At 38.6% G+C, this 14875-nt stretch overlaps 1 protein-coding gene across 27 annotated transcripts in view; it reads left to right on the top strand.

Annotated features, from left to right (window-relative positions):
• SUPT20H (SPT20 homolog, SAGA complex component) overlaps positions 1 to 14875 on the top strand; it is a 44774-nt gene that overhangs the window by 24736 nt on the left and 5163 nt on the right. For 5 of the 27 annotated variants that reach the window (XM_070741770.1, XM_070741773.1, XM_070741772.1 and 2 more), the window contains 8 exons: positions 594 to 711; positions 6047 to 6155; positions 6934 to 7119; positions 9206 to 9275; positions 9794 to 9948; positions 11162 to 11217; positions 12482 to 12598; positions 14508 to 14613. In XM_070741770.1, the coding sequence (XP_070597871.1) occupies positions 594 to 711; positions 6047 to 6155; positions 6934 to 7119; positions 9206 to 9275; positions 9794 to 9948; positions 11162 to 11217; positions 12482 to 12598; positions 14508 to 14613 (917 nt within the window). Of the gene's footprint in view, positions 1 to 593; positions 712 to 6046; positions 6156 to 6933; positions 7120 to 8962; positions 9276 to 9793; positions 9949 to 11158; positions 11218 to 12481; positions 12599 to 12795; positions 13355 to 14507; positions 14614 to 14875 lie in introns of all 27 variants that reach the window. The other 22 variants (XM_070741756.1, XM_070741754.1, XM_070741758.1 and 19 more) reach the window with 10 other exon arrangements.

Raw genomic sequence — 14875 nt, forward strand, 5'->3', positions numbered from 1 at the left:
TTTTCTCTCTTAAAATTTTCCCTAATTCTGTCTCTTCCCTTAGTAGTGCTTCTTTATTTTCTCTTTCATTCAAGTATGTGCATATTGCATTTATTTGCAACCATCTCTGCTGACCCAACACCATTCTATTCGGTTTCTGCTAACCCTTCCATCGTTCTCATATAACTGTTCTATCCTATTTATCCCCCTGCCCTTCAGCTCACCTATTAACTTGTTTAGGTTTGTTTCATTGTCTCTATTTATGACATACAACATTGACAGTTTTGATTTATTTCCGCTGCCACTTTTTCCAAATTTCTAACGTCCACTCAGGAGCTATTCTTGGAATCCACTCAAACATTGAACTCAAAATTTAAAAAGTGCTGAATTAGAATTTGTTTCTAAAATATGATTGTGTAGAGGACTAAAATATCTTCCACAGGGAATACTTTTAGTAAGCTTAAATACACTGTTTTAATTCAATTCCTTAATTTATGAATGTATAGAAATTAATAGCCAACAGAAATGTAAAAATAAGCAGCTTTCTGCTATTTTTCATTATCAAGATAGAAATTCTGCAATTTCATGAAAGACATATTAATTTTATGTTATAGAGTAGTCAACCAATACCAGGAGCTGGTTCAAAATGAAGCTAAATGTCCTGTGAAGATTTTTCATAACTCAAGTGGATCAATCCATATCAATCAGCTTTCTCCTGGGAAGGAACTAGAAGTAAGTTATTTTTAAGTATTAGAGGATAAATTTGTACTCCCAAAAGTATCTCAGTTTCATTTAAGTCCTATCTAAAAACATGTAAATTCACTTTTTATTATTGACTTAATTATTTGAGTTTCGCCATTTCATTCTTTATAGATGAATTGCATTATTATCATCTGATGCTATTATGTATCAACTAGATTATAATAGCAATAGCACTTGCATAAGGCTCCATAATGCTTTACCGCGCCTTCTGAGCAGTTCACAGTGTGAACATATTGCCACCAACAATGTGGATCCTCATTTTACTGACCTTGGAAGGATTGAGCTGTGGTGACGTAGTGACTAGAATGTAATATGCAGGCTGACCTTGCCGACTGCTAACAGTTCAATACTCACCATCTCAAGGCTGACTTCCATCCTTCTAAAGTCGATATTATCTGATTATTATTATTACTATTATTATTATTATTATTATTATTATTATTACTACTACTACTATTATTATTATTATTATTATTATTACTATTATTATTATTATTAATTAGATTTGTATGCCGCCCATCTCCGAAGACTCGGAGCGGCTCACAACATATATTTTTGTAGGTGAGGTCTCCAGAACTTAATACAGTACAATGATCCCCCGATTATCGCGAGGGTTCCGTTCCAAGACCCCTCGCGATAATCGATATTTTGGGATGTAGTGGTGCGGAAGTAAAAACACCATCTGCGCATGCGTGCCCCTTTTTCCATGGCCGCACATGCGCAGATGGTGGAGTTTGCGTGTGGCCGGCGGGGAAGACCGCCCAACAGCTGATCTGCTCCGCAGCGCCGCAGCAGCGAGGAGCTTTGCGTGGGCAACGGGGAAACCCCATATTCGGCTCCTCGCTGCTGCCGCGCTGCGGAGCAGACTGGCGGCCGAAGGAACCTTCCTTGGGTGCCGCCCGCCGCCCACGCAAAGGGGAAACCCCAAGACCATGTAAGCTGAAACCGGGCGGTTTGGACTTCCCATTCCTCCAAGTCACTTCGCCGCTAGTGTCCTGGCTAAACCGGGCGGCAGGAGACAGGCTTTGAGTTTTGGCTGCGGGGGGAGGGAGTTAGGAAAGTCCTACTTCTCCCCCCGCAGCCAAAAACTCAAAGCCTGTCTCCTGCTGCCCGGTTTAGCCAGGACACGAGCGGCGAAATGACTTGGAGGAATGTGAAGCTGAAACCGGGCGGTTTGGACTTCCCATTCCTCCAAGTCACTTCGCCGCTCGTGTCCTGGCTTCAATTGTACCCATCAGGAACCCTTTCGCTGTCTTTTTTGCCTTAACCTTCCAACCAGCCTCAAGTTTTTCCCCTCGATTGGTTCAGCTCCCCGGTTTTCTGGAAGGCCTGCACACGTATATTTCACTCACTCACACACACACACACACACACACACACAACCCCCCCTCTCCCTTTCTCTCTCACACACCTCTCTCTCTCTCTCTCTCTCTCACACACACACATTAAATACATAAATAAATACATACCTCACACTGCCCTCCCTTCCCCGTTGGAGTGCTTGGGCTCGGGAAGTGTGTCCGCAAAAGAAAGCTAGGGCGAGACCCCTTCCCTTACAACCCGAGTCGTGGGAGACCGAGTTTTTTTGCGAGTAAGTGTGTGCTGGAGAGGGAGAGAGAGAAAGCGCGGCCGGGAATACGGGGGGTGGCCGTGGGGAGAGAGGGAGGGAGAAAGAGAGAGACTCTCAGCGAGTAACTCCTGACAGAGTCTCTAGCCCGACAGCGCACCTGAGACTCTTCAACTGGGAAAGCGTGAGAACGGGGAAGCAGTAACAGCCCTTCTCGGCTCCGACAGCAGCTTCTTCTCGCCAGCTGCAAGCGCCCGACTAGCGCCGGGAGAGAAAAGGCGAAAAGTAGACTTTCCTAACTCCCTCCCCCCGCAGCCAAAACTCAAAGCCTGTCTCCTGCCGCCCGGTTTAGCCAGGACACGAGCGGCGAAGTGACTTGGAGGAATGGGAAGTCCAAACCGCCCGGTTTCAGCTTCACATTCCTCCAAGTCATTTCGCCGCTCGTGTCCTGGCTAAACCGTGCAGCAGGAGACAGGCTTTGTGTTTTTGGCTGCGGGGGGAGAAGTAGGACTTTCCTAACTCCCTCCCCCCGCAGCCAAAACTCAAAGCCTGTCTCCTGCTGCCCGGTTTAGCCAGGACACGAGCGGCGAAGTGACTTGGAGGAATGGGAAGTCCAAACCGCCCGGTTTCAGCTTCACATTCCTCCAAGTCATTTCGCCGCTCGTGTCCTGGCTAAACCGGGCAGCAGGAGACAGGCTTTGAGTTTTTGGCTGCGGGGGGAGAAGTAGGACTTTCCTAACTCCCTCCCCCCGCAGCCAAAACTCAAAGCCTGTCTCCTGCTGCCCGGTTTAGCCAGGACACGAGCGGCGAAGTGACTTGGAGGAATGGGAAGTCCAAACCGCCCGGTTTCAGCTTCACATTCCTCCAAGTCATTTCGCCGCTCGTGTCCTGGCTAAACCGGGCAGCAGGAGACAAGGCGAACTTCCCCGTTTGGCTTCAGGACTCAGTTGGGAAGCCGCGCGGCTGTTTTAAAAGGGCGCAGCCGGCATGGGGGGCTTCCCAGCAGCCCCCCGAACCCCCAACCCGGGTTCGGGGGGCTGCTGGGAAGCCCCCCATGCCGGCGGCGACCTTTTAAAACAGCCGCGCTGCTTCCCAGCTGACTCCCGAAGCCAAACGCGGAAGTGGGGTTTTTTTTAATTAAATTTTTTTTTTAATCGCGATATAGCCGTTTCGCGAAGATCGAGATCGCGAAACTCGGGGGATCACTGTATTCCAAATGTGGTCTCACCAGTGCTCTATACAGCGGGACCACAATATCCCTCTTCCTGCTTGTGATACCTCTAGCTATGCAGCCAAGCATTCTACTCACTTTCCCTACTGCCTGACTGCATTGTTCACTCATTTTGAGACTTTCAGAAATCACTACCCCTAAATCCTTCTCTTCTGGAGTTTTTTCTAACACAGAACTGCCAATTCAATACTCAGATTGAGGATTCTTTTTCCCCAAGTGCATTATTTTACATTTGGAAATATTAAAACTGCAGTTTCCATTGCTTTGACCACTTATCTAGTAAAGCTAAATCATTTGCCATGATAAAATGAGGACCCAGATAATTAGGGGAAATATACTGACTGTAAATTGCTTAGAGTGCTATAAAACACTATGAAGCATATATAAATCTAAGCACTCTTGTTATTGCTATGGAAGGCTGAGTCAATCTTGAGCCAATCAGGATCAAAACCTTGGCTGTGGGCACCATGGCTCCTAAATCATAAACTATGAATTTGTTTTCATGGAATACAAAAATATGATATTATTGTTTATTTTTTCTCTCCTTCAAGTGGGGAGAAGCAAAACAAAAGCATGGCTATCCATATCAGTCTGAGGGTAATTCACAATAGGCCATTCCCACTAACACTGACAGGGCATGCCGCTAGAATGTGAATTGAGAGTAAATCCCTTCTTATTTGCATTGATGATGATACCTAATTAGGGTAATGAAATGTCTGCAAGAAAACAACCAAGTTTAGAAAGCACTAAGGACCCCACATTTCAATCCTGAGTTAAAAATATTCTTTCTTATTGGTTATTCACAATAAGCCAGAATTTTCCAGAATTCCTAATTATTGTGACATGCAGATAAAGTCAGCTTTTTGAATTGTCTAGAAAAGGTGTCATGAAGAAGTTTGTCTGATAGTTATAGATCTGAATAGAATATAGGAAGTCTTCAACTTGCGTCTGTGTTCAGCAACCATCCAAAATTCCAATGGCACTGAACTTATTGCCTGCATCTGAAGTTAATACTGCAGCACATTCACATGGTCACATGAACAAAATTTGGCTTACCCTTATGAGTGACACAGGGATGCTTCTTTTGCCCCCACTCCTGCCCCACTAGTATGCTTGAGCCTACTCTTACCTGGCTGAGTCACTGCGGGACTTGGGCCTGCCCCCCACCCTCCTGTAAGAAAGCTGTGGGGTGGATCAGCCAGTTCTCCTTCCCCAAAACGATTTATGAAATATGTAAGTAGGCTGTGCCATGATGGGGATAGAATGGATGGGGGACCCAGCAGGGTAGGAAGCAGGTCCAAGGCCTGTAAGAACCCAGCAGGGTGGGAGACAGGTCCAAAGGCTGCAAGGGCCCAATAGGGGAGGAGACAGGTCCAAAGCATGTGTGGAGGTAGGAGCATGGTGTGGAACCCACTGGGATGGGAAACAGTACAGGATGCCTCGGGGAGGGGAGAGAGAGGTTTTGGGATGCTGGGGAGCTGCAGTGTGGGCTTGTGCCATGTCTCACAGGGCTTCCACCACCCTCTGAGGCACCCCATTCTCTGCTCAATAACCATAGAGGGGAGAACAGGCAATCATGTGGGTGCCTTGTTTAACAACTGCCATGACTTATGATCATAATGGGCAAGCCATTACGGTTTTAGATCATTGAGGTGAGGGCTTGAGGAGAAACATATGTAAAGTTAAGGAGGTTGTTCACATTCACTTTAATCTTCTTTCTTAATCTTTTGTACTATGTGTACCTTAACAAATAAAGCATTTGGAAATATGAACATCATCTTCCTTAATAGAAAAAAAACCTAAAAAGTGTTCATTTAGAAAAGAAAATGAATATGTGATGGGAAAATAATGAAGGTATCCCAGAATTCCCAAACAACAACGCTGTTTGGGGAATTCTGTGAGTCCACACATCTTAATATAGCCCTTGTTCCAGGGGTTAAGGTTGAGTAAAACAATTGGGATAGTTTTAAAGATAAAAAGACAAGCTGGGTGGATTACTTTTCTTTTTTCTTTTAGTGACTTGGAAAAACAAGTTCATATTCAATTTTTGATTAAAAAATAGCATGATAATTTGTATCTTAACTTATTTAATATCATCAGATCCATTATTAAATGCTTCAGAATTGAATTAATTGCATAGAACTAAGCTTTTTAAAAAATATTCTGGGAGATCACTCAGTATGGATCTGAGCTAAATTCTAGGCTAAGGTCTCAAAGTTTAAATGATGACAAAATGTGAGATGAAAGTGTTTTGCAGTATGAAGGTATGTTTGTTGGTTTGACTGATTTGATTAAAAATAACTTATTCTGAAAAAGTGAGCTCCTTTTAGGAATATAATAAATAACTCAGGAAAACACTTTTTACTAATAATGTTTGTTCCCATTTTATTCCCATAAAATACAAATATCCAGATTTTGACTGGCGTATCAGTTTTTATATTTGTTTGTTAGTACTGTATTACCTCTTTAAATTTCTTGTGACTCCAAGAATGTATGCTTTCTTTTAGCAGACTGAGGGTGTGGCAGGTTATATTCAGTCTTCAGTGTTGGGAAAAGGTGTGAAACACAGACCACCTCCCATCAAGCTACCTTCAAGTTCAGCAAGCAGTTCTTCAGGTAAATATTGTTTCAAAGCACTTTCCTTCGTGTTGAGAAGATATTTGTGAAATAAGTTGTGCTTTACGTGTTTAGATTTGTTAGTAAATCTGTTAGGGAATGTGATAAGAAAAGTATGGGCAACTGCAAGCAAGTTACTCAGACCACATTCCCCTTGCAATAATAATAATAATAATAATAATAATAGTAATAGTAATAGTAATAGTAATAGTAATAATAATAATCAGATAAGTGAAAGGCTATTGGAGAAGGCATATTATTATTATTATTATTATTATTATTATTATTATTATTATTATTATTATTATTTTATTCACAAAAAACAGTAATACACAGCAAACGAGATTTATATACAAAATACAGCATATAAATCTCATTTGCTGTGTATTACTTTTTTGGGGAATAAAATAATAATAATCATAATAATATGCCTTCTCCGATATCCTGTCATTCATTTGATAGATGAGCAGACAGGAGATCATAACAACTTTCTAGAGAGATGTGGCAGACAATTTCTCAGAGTAATAACATTGCTTGGAAGGAGGGGAACAAGATATATTTAGTTTCCTTCAAGTAGGAATAGTGAAACTGCAATCTAAAGAAGTTACTTATGTTCCAAATAAGTGCAAAAAAAGTGAGGTTGGAAAAAAATAAGCAAATATTGGACTGCATAACTAATATGTACTGTAGCAAAACTGGGAAAACAACTTTAGAATATGAAATATTTTTTCTGATGTTGGTTCACAGAACAAATCCATCTATTAATTATGCTTTTCAGGTAATATTTTTAGTCCACAGCAGTCAAGCAGTCATCTCAAATCCCCAACTCCTCCTCCTCCTCCTCCTCCTCCTTCTGCTCTTCCTCCTCCTAAGCCTCCCTGTGTGTCTCGGAAGCAGTCTCTGGATCTGAACCAACTGAGCATGCTTTCTTCGACTTCTGTGTCTCCTGCAAGTGCTTCACAAAGTGAGTCCCGCCCTAAATTCTCCATTAAATCTTCATAGGCTTCTCATGATAAACTTCCTAACCAGCTGACCTGGAGAAACTATATATCACATGTCCTAAATTGTGTATTAATTGTGCAGCACAAAGCAGGCCTCTTGTTCACTGTATGTACTTTGTTTGCTGTAACTGTATTTGGTTCTTCTGTATAATTATATATGTATGCACCCTCTGTGTATACGTTTTGACTCATTTTATGCAAGAAACTTAGGTCTGTCTTTCATACAGCCTGATAATTAATGTAATCATGGAAGTTTCCAAAATACATAACTTTTTTCACCAATATGTCAACAGTAGCTCATTAAGACCAATTTTAATTTGCATATTTTAAGAAAGTAAAACTATTTGAATGTCATCAATTATGGTGTAATTGTAATTCTATATGTATATATAACATGATCAAGTCCCAATATGGTAATAAAATAAAGATTATAAGTTGATTTTTTAATACTGTTTTACAAATCATTGCTGATATCAATATCATTACAAATCAAAAATGTAAGAATAGTTTCAGGATATTAGTGCAATTTCTTAAATATCTTCAGGACTGATAGAAAGCTGGTTTGGATTTTTCAGCAGCATCAGTTTGATAAATCTCACAATAAAAATAACAGCTGTGGGTTTTTGACCATCCTTTGAAATATAGGGGAGGTGGAGAAGGATCCCCTAGAACAGGGCTGTCAAACTCGTGGCCACGCCCGTGCCTGGTTTAGCGAAGGGGGGGGAAGTCACAGTATGTCACATGATGCTGCCGTGATGCCACAAGTTTGATACCTCTGCCTTACAGTATCTTTTAGACATTTGTCTATTCAGTTCTTTGTCTGCTGCCTAATGTAGTCCTGTGATTTGCATGTTGCATAATCTAAAATTGTCAGAAGAGGGATTAACAGATGTCATTTTTTGCCTTCCAGTTTTGCACAAAGAAACATAAAAGGTTTGATGTTTTCCCAGCTACCTAATTCATTTAATTTTCATTCCACTCCTTATATGTTGCTGGGAAATCCTAGGGACTAGATTGGAAGTCAAAATAATTTCCTGGAAGAAGTCAAGTATCAAGAAAATTACATGAGCATGTCCATGAATTCATGAGGAACCAAACTCAACTTGTAGGAGTGTCCTTTTTTCTAGATATTTAAGTGTTGTTGTATACTTGCCCCCCCCCCAACTTTTAGACATTCACGATTCTCTCTTTTCTTTCTGCAAAACATGAATGCTTAAAAAAACAGAACATAATTAAACTAGCTTTAGAACTTTTGGATTGTCTTAATTCCATTGATATTATTGCTTCATGCCAATTTTACATTTTAAATGCAACCATTGATTGTTGCTTTCTTTCTGTCTGCAAGTTAAGGAAACCAGTGATGGATGATTATTTGTATTTTCCTTTTCACTGTCCAGATTTTTATTTAAGCTGCTTTTCTAATGTTACATTACTGTGCAGATGTTAGAAGATTTACATGTTATAATGTTAGATGATTTATGTATTGTTTATAGCATTTTAATATTTTAAATATTGCAATTGACATGAGATAGTTAATAGCATAGGTGTGATGTAAATGTGTCAACAATGTTAGAATGATTTAATGGAATAAATAGAACTGGAGTTGCAGATTAAGCATAGTGATATTTTTGTGCCATATGCTTCATTCATCAGAAACAGCAATTATTAATAGAATTGGCTGGGCTGGTGTTGGTGTTTTAAAGTGGAGTAAAATATCAAGCTAAGTAAGAGTCCACTAACCTTAGTTTTAAAAAAGGACTGGCCTTTTATAACAAATGAGTGCTTTTTATTTTTCTCAATGAGCAGGGTCTGGAACTCCTAAGCCAGCTACTCCTACTCCAACCAACACCCTTTCATCGACCCCACACCCTGCTGATGCTCAGAGCTCAACTCTGATAACCCATTCTGCTACCCTTACTCCCCAAGATTCAGGCTTCACCCCTCAGCCCACTTTACTTACCCCGTATACCCAGCAGCAAATGTCTCTGGGCCAGGCACTGCCTGTAATGACCATTCCTCTTTCCACCATGGTAACTTCTGTTACTACAGGAACATCTTCCAACCAGGTCATGACAAACACTGCAGGACTTAACTTCATCAATGTAGTGGGCTCTGTGTGGTAAGTTAATTATGTTATAGTTTATAGTTACTTTCCACCATGTTCCATTTTGCTGTGAGCCAACTGATAAGTGATGAACTTGAGATGGGTTAACCAATTAATGAAATTTAACATATTTTAGTGCATTTATTTCATTCCATGTTCTTAAACATTAGTTGATGATCATAACTACGTAAACATACAAAAAGTAAAATTTTAGTAATTTTTAGAAAACTGGTCAAGATTAGTATTTTTATTATTGTATTATTTCTGTATGTGCGTAATCTGTCCTCCATTCTTACCATCATTGGAGTTAGAATTAAGAATAGCAAGAGCATCTGGCATTCTGTTCAGTCCTTGAGTATTGTTCGCATGTTATGTTGTTTAGATATGTTCTTGATAGCTTTGGGATGGAATACGAGGAACTATAGATATTAATAAATTTTATTCAACTGAAACAAAAGATTTTGTTGATAAGTGAAGCTACATATTTATTTCATACCATGTTAGTCTAATTCTTACCTATTCCTTTTGTGCAGTGGAACACAAACATTAATGAGTGGTTCAAATCCCATGTTGGGGGGTAGTACTGGTGCAGTCCCCCCTACAGGTATAAACCTGAGTAATATTTTACCTTCAGGAAATATGATGCCAAATGCACTCCCTGCTGCAATGCAGCATACCTCTCAGCCAGGTCAGTATAAAAATCAGACATGCTGAAATGGGATGATGATGATGATATCTATTGAAAGTGCAACTTGAGAAAAGGCTCTAGAAGGTTACTAACTAGTAAATTGCATAGTATATAGTGATGGGCACCTTGGACTTGATTTGCAATTAACGCCATCTTAACTATTTCCCTAGGTGGCATTCCGTCAAGCCAGGGCTGAAGTTGGTGATAAATCAACAGCTTGCCACACTATCTGTAGAAGGCCTGATGTTTATGGGAACTGGGAGGGGTTAAACTCTAGAGTTTTAAATTTTGTAAGCATATTTAATTGAATTTTCTAATCAGTGACACAGACACAAACAAATTCTAGGATTCATTCTAGAGAATAGTGTAGCTTCTGGTAACTCTACTTACTTCTCAATCATCTGTTGATATTTATGATGGTATTTATCATTATTATTATTATCATTATCATTATTATTATTATTACTATTATTATTACTATTATTTATTAGATTTGTATGCCGCCCCTCTCCGTAGACTCGGGGCGGCTCACAGCAATAGTAAAAAAAAAAAAATACAATAACAAATCTAGTAATTAAATATCTTCCAAATAATGTGCTGTTTTTGATTTAAAATTTAAATTATTTATGTAAGCATTTTAACTTGCTGCATTCATAATTTTAGCATTTTGCGGAATATTTTATCTACTATTCAGCTTTCAGTTTGTGCACTATTTTTAATCAGTTATTTTATGTGCACAGTATTTAGGATTTGTAAGCAGTTCTTGTTAACTAATATAAATCTAACAAGCTAATTCTGTTTTATTTCATGTATATGCCGCCTTCTATCCTGACATGGCAATAGAGAAAAACTACAGTACTCTGAAAGCTTGAACCATTGCTAGGATTTAAGTATTAAGGTTTTTAAATTCAGTTTACTGAAACAAGATACATTGTACAGTTTCAGCGCAAAATAACTGTACTTAAATTTTAAAACTCATATAATCTTTAATGAGTTTTAAATACTAAAATATTCCAAATTTTTAAAGCTGAGCTCATCATTTTTTTCTTTCTCATTAGAAGAGGTATTTTGGAAAAAATAGTTGCTCCTGTTGAAATGGCCAAAATAGTTTAATTAATATTAATGGTTAGCTACACTGTTCGCTTCCACTTTAGATGTAATTAAAAGGAAGAAAAAAACCACAACATTTTCTTACCTAAATTAATCTCAGCAGGTGTCCCTTTTGGTTTAAAAAATGCTCCAGGCCTTCGCCCATTGAATCTTCTACAGGTATGATAATACACTTGGGCCTGTTTTTCTGTATGATTTTTGAAGACATTGAGTGGGGGAATTACCAGTAGATGTAAATACTAACGTCCTTATGTACATTGACTAATTAGTAAAACATATTCTCCTGTCAAAAACATAGAAGGATATGAGGTTGGAAAAAATGTGGAAATATTTTTTTTTCATCACAAAGCAAGAAAATTGTGGATCTGGAAAGCCAATTCTATACTTCAAATCTGCAAAAATGTGGAGATTTTGCAACTGGGGTTAGAGGACCATCCCTCTACCTAACTATCTCACTGCCCTTGTTATTTTAATTAATTAGTTCAAATATATTGACTGCTCAACACCAGTGACTCCAGTGTTGGGATTCTCATTGAATTATCCATGCTTTTGTTATATCCTGACTTGGTAACTACCTTGCTTTCTATATGGGCTTACCCTTGAAATATGTCCAGAAGCAAACTTAAATATATAGCACTGATTTGTACACAATGTTGGCAATGCTTTAATATTTATAATGGCTTTGGAGTTTCATTATTAGATGGGCTGTTTAACTGATGCTATTTTATTTGGACATGAGGGTTGGGCTCTTAAAATTTCCCTACTTTCTAAGATACAATTTTGGCCACACAGAGGATGCTGTCTCCTATATTGATCCCTTCAGAACCACACTCAGACTTCACTCTGCTTTCAGAAAATATTGAAACACATTCCGCTTTGGATAGGTATTTCCGGGTTGAGTTAAATAATTGCCTTTAACTGTTTTTATAAAATTGTGTTTGTTACCTTTAGTGCCCTCTAGAGCAAAAAGATGAATACTGCTATTTTACAAAGAAAAATTGATGAGCTAGTTCTATGAGGCATCCAACAAAGTAGCTTAAAAGCTCTGCTCAGCACTTGTGCAGTTGTACCTCCTTACTCCTCCTTCCAGCTGTAGCAGAGATTCTAGTTGGAAATAAACACATATGTTTTGCCTAATGGGGAATAAAATTAGTTGATGTAGGGAGTATGAATTGTGTGCACAGGTACATCTATTGCATAAAGTGATACCTGCTGTGGAAAACTACTTTGGTCACTTTGATTTAGGCTTCCTTCTACTGTAATTTTACCCTGTGTAAAATCTTTTAGTCCCAATTTTCTTGAAGTGGAAAGAACACTGGGTTGTCACAGTTATGAATTCTAAATTCTCTCTATATATTTTTTGTGCGTCACAAATAAAATATGCAACTCTCCCAACACCTAATTTTTCTCTAAACTTTAACAGCTTGCAGGTGGCTCACTGATATTTAATCCTCTCCAGCAGCAGCAACAGCAACAACAACTCTCCCAGTTTTCATCTCAGCAGCCTACAACTTCTAATCCTCAGCAACAGGGAGATCAGGTAGGCATACCCATTAAGAATAATATAAGAAACATTAATCCATGCTGTTTCATATGTTTGCATATACCATGTTTCCCCTAAAGTAAGACCCATCCTGATCTTTTAGATTAGGCTAGCATTTACTTCCGGGGTGAGGCTATGATGCTGTGGAGTGGGGAATGTGACTGCTCTCCCCTTTCTGATATTCCATGCTTCAGGGAGTTGAACACAGTGGTGCTGATCTTCGTAGGAGATAGCCAAAAGAAGGGGAACATCAGGCAGTGGTGAGGAGAAGTGGATCCCACATCATGAAAGGCGATAGCCCCGATAACAGGCGCGGAAGGAGACATGGTGGCACATTTCTAAAAGAGGAAGCAAGAAAGAGGGAAATGGTAGTATATTGGCAAGTCCTTACCTGAAAATCGTGAGGAAATTCCAAATCGGAGACAGTATGAGCAAAGGAGAAGGGAGTCTCCGAGAGGAATTAGCAGTGTTGAGTGATGAGGAGCAAGCAGAGGTTTTGGAACGAATGGTAAAGATTTAAGAGACCGGGGACCAGAGATTTATTATTCTAACTCTGAGAGTGGTGTGCTGGACAATAGAAATAATGACAAGAAGGAGAATCGAGAAGAAAGGGACTAATACACAAGGAGCTGCATATAGCAAGCTGATGCTAGATGAATGGACTGAGAAATGGAAGAAATTGAAATGAACTTGCAACAGTGTAAGCGATGGAGAAAGCGACTGTGCATTATTTGACAGGGAAACATCTTGAAAGTGAGTTGGAGAACTACAGAGACTCTGTCCTGATATATACTTGTTCTAACCGGATACAATAAAATATCTATAAAAAGAATTGAAATTCACTTCTGGAACTCATCTTTATATAGTCAGATATACTTTTGTTTCTAAATTGAACATATAATCATCTTAAATATATATTAATTAGTGTCTTTGCTATGTGATATTTGGAAATTTACTTCTTTAAAACAGAAAGGATTTGTATAAGTCTGTATTTATTATTTATTATTTGACCTCTATGACAATCATTAAGTGTTGTACCACATGATTCTTGACAAATCTATATTTCTTTCATGTACACTGAGAGCATATGCACCAAGACAAATTCTTTGTGTGTCCAATCACACTCGGCCAATAAAGAATTCTATTCTATTCTATTCAAATCTATTCTATTCTATTCTATTATATTCTAAGTGATATTCATCTTAAAAATTAAGAGTCCATTACTCTACCCCAGGATTCTGGATATTTCCATTTAGATTTCATCCTCCATTTTAATAATAATAGCATTTATTGTCATTGTGCATCATGTATATGATGAAATTGGTTTGGCCTCTACTGGTGCAATCCATAAGAGAAAATACAAGGAAAAGTAGTCAGCAGTCTGACAGCCCATGGGTAGAAGCTGTTTTTCTAGGGAAGTTAGTGCAGACAATGGTTTGGCTCCAACTCTTGATTATCCTGGAGGAAATTAATTATCTGGATCTGTTTCAGTTCAGCTTTAGGCATATATTGGAGATTTCCATCTAAGGGTTAGCTTTCATGCCCTCTAAAACTATGCTCTGCATTGTTGCAGCCTTATTAGTATTAATACACAGATAACAAATTGAACTACAGTTATAGTAAAAAACTTCTGTTTGAGGTATGTTTATAAACTAAGAATTCATGGTGTCTATACTTAAATGGTGTTTCCGTCAGAGTTAATCAAATGAAGTTTCTGCTATAAAGTGGTAAAATACTAAGAAGTATTACTGAAGCTATCTCATGTACAAAATCTTGTTTTCAATGAAACTCACTCTTTATGTATCAAACTAAGAAATGCTTTGAAATGTATTTCTTCCTAAAGGAAAACAAATAAATTAATTATACAGATCATAAATATGTTTTGATATATCAACTTTGTTGTTAGGGTTCTGAGGAAGCGCCTCCAAACCAAGATCAATCCTTATCTGCTCAACAAAATGCTGTTGTTAACTTGACTGGAGTAGGAAACTTTATCCAACCTCAGGCAGCAGGTACGTGTACTGAAGAACCAGCGTTATGGAGTGTTCCTGTGCAAATTCATTTTTAAAATCATGTTTCCTACTATGAGGGTATTCTAGCAGTAAATATACAACTCTGAACACATATGTCCTTATATGAGTTTTCTTTTTAATCGAATACTGAGTTCTTCAATATACACATTAAAACACTTGAGAATTAAGTAAAGGAGTACATTTGTTTTATCTACAAGTCAGTATTCCAGATTTAATGTTTTCACTAGTTTCTTATAAAACA

Source organism: Erythrolamprus reginae, chromosome 2 (assembly GCF_031021105.1).
Source record: "Erythrolamprus reginae isolate rEryReg1 chromosome 2, rEryReg1.hap1, whole genome shotgun sequence".
NCBI classification, from domain to species: domain Eukaryota; kingdom Metazoa; phylum Chordata; class Lepidosauria; order Squamata; family Dipsadidae; genus Erythrolamprus; species Erythrolamprus reginae.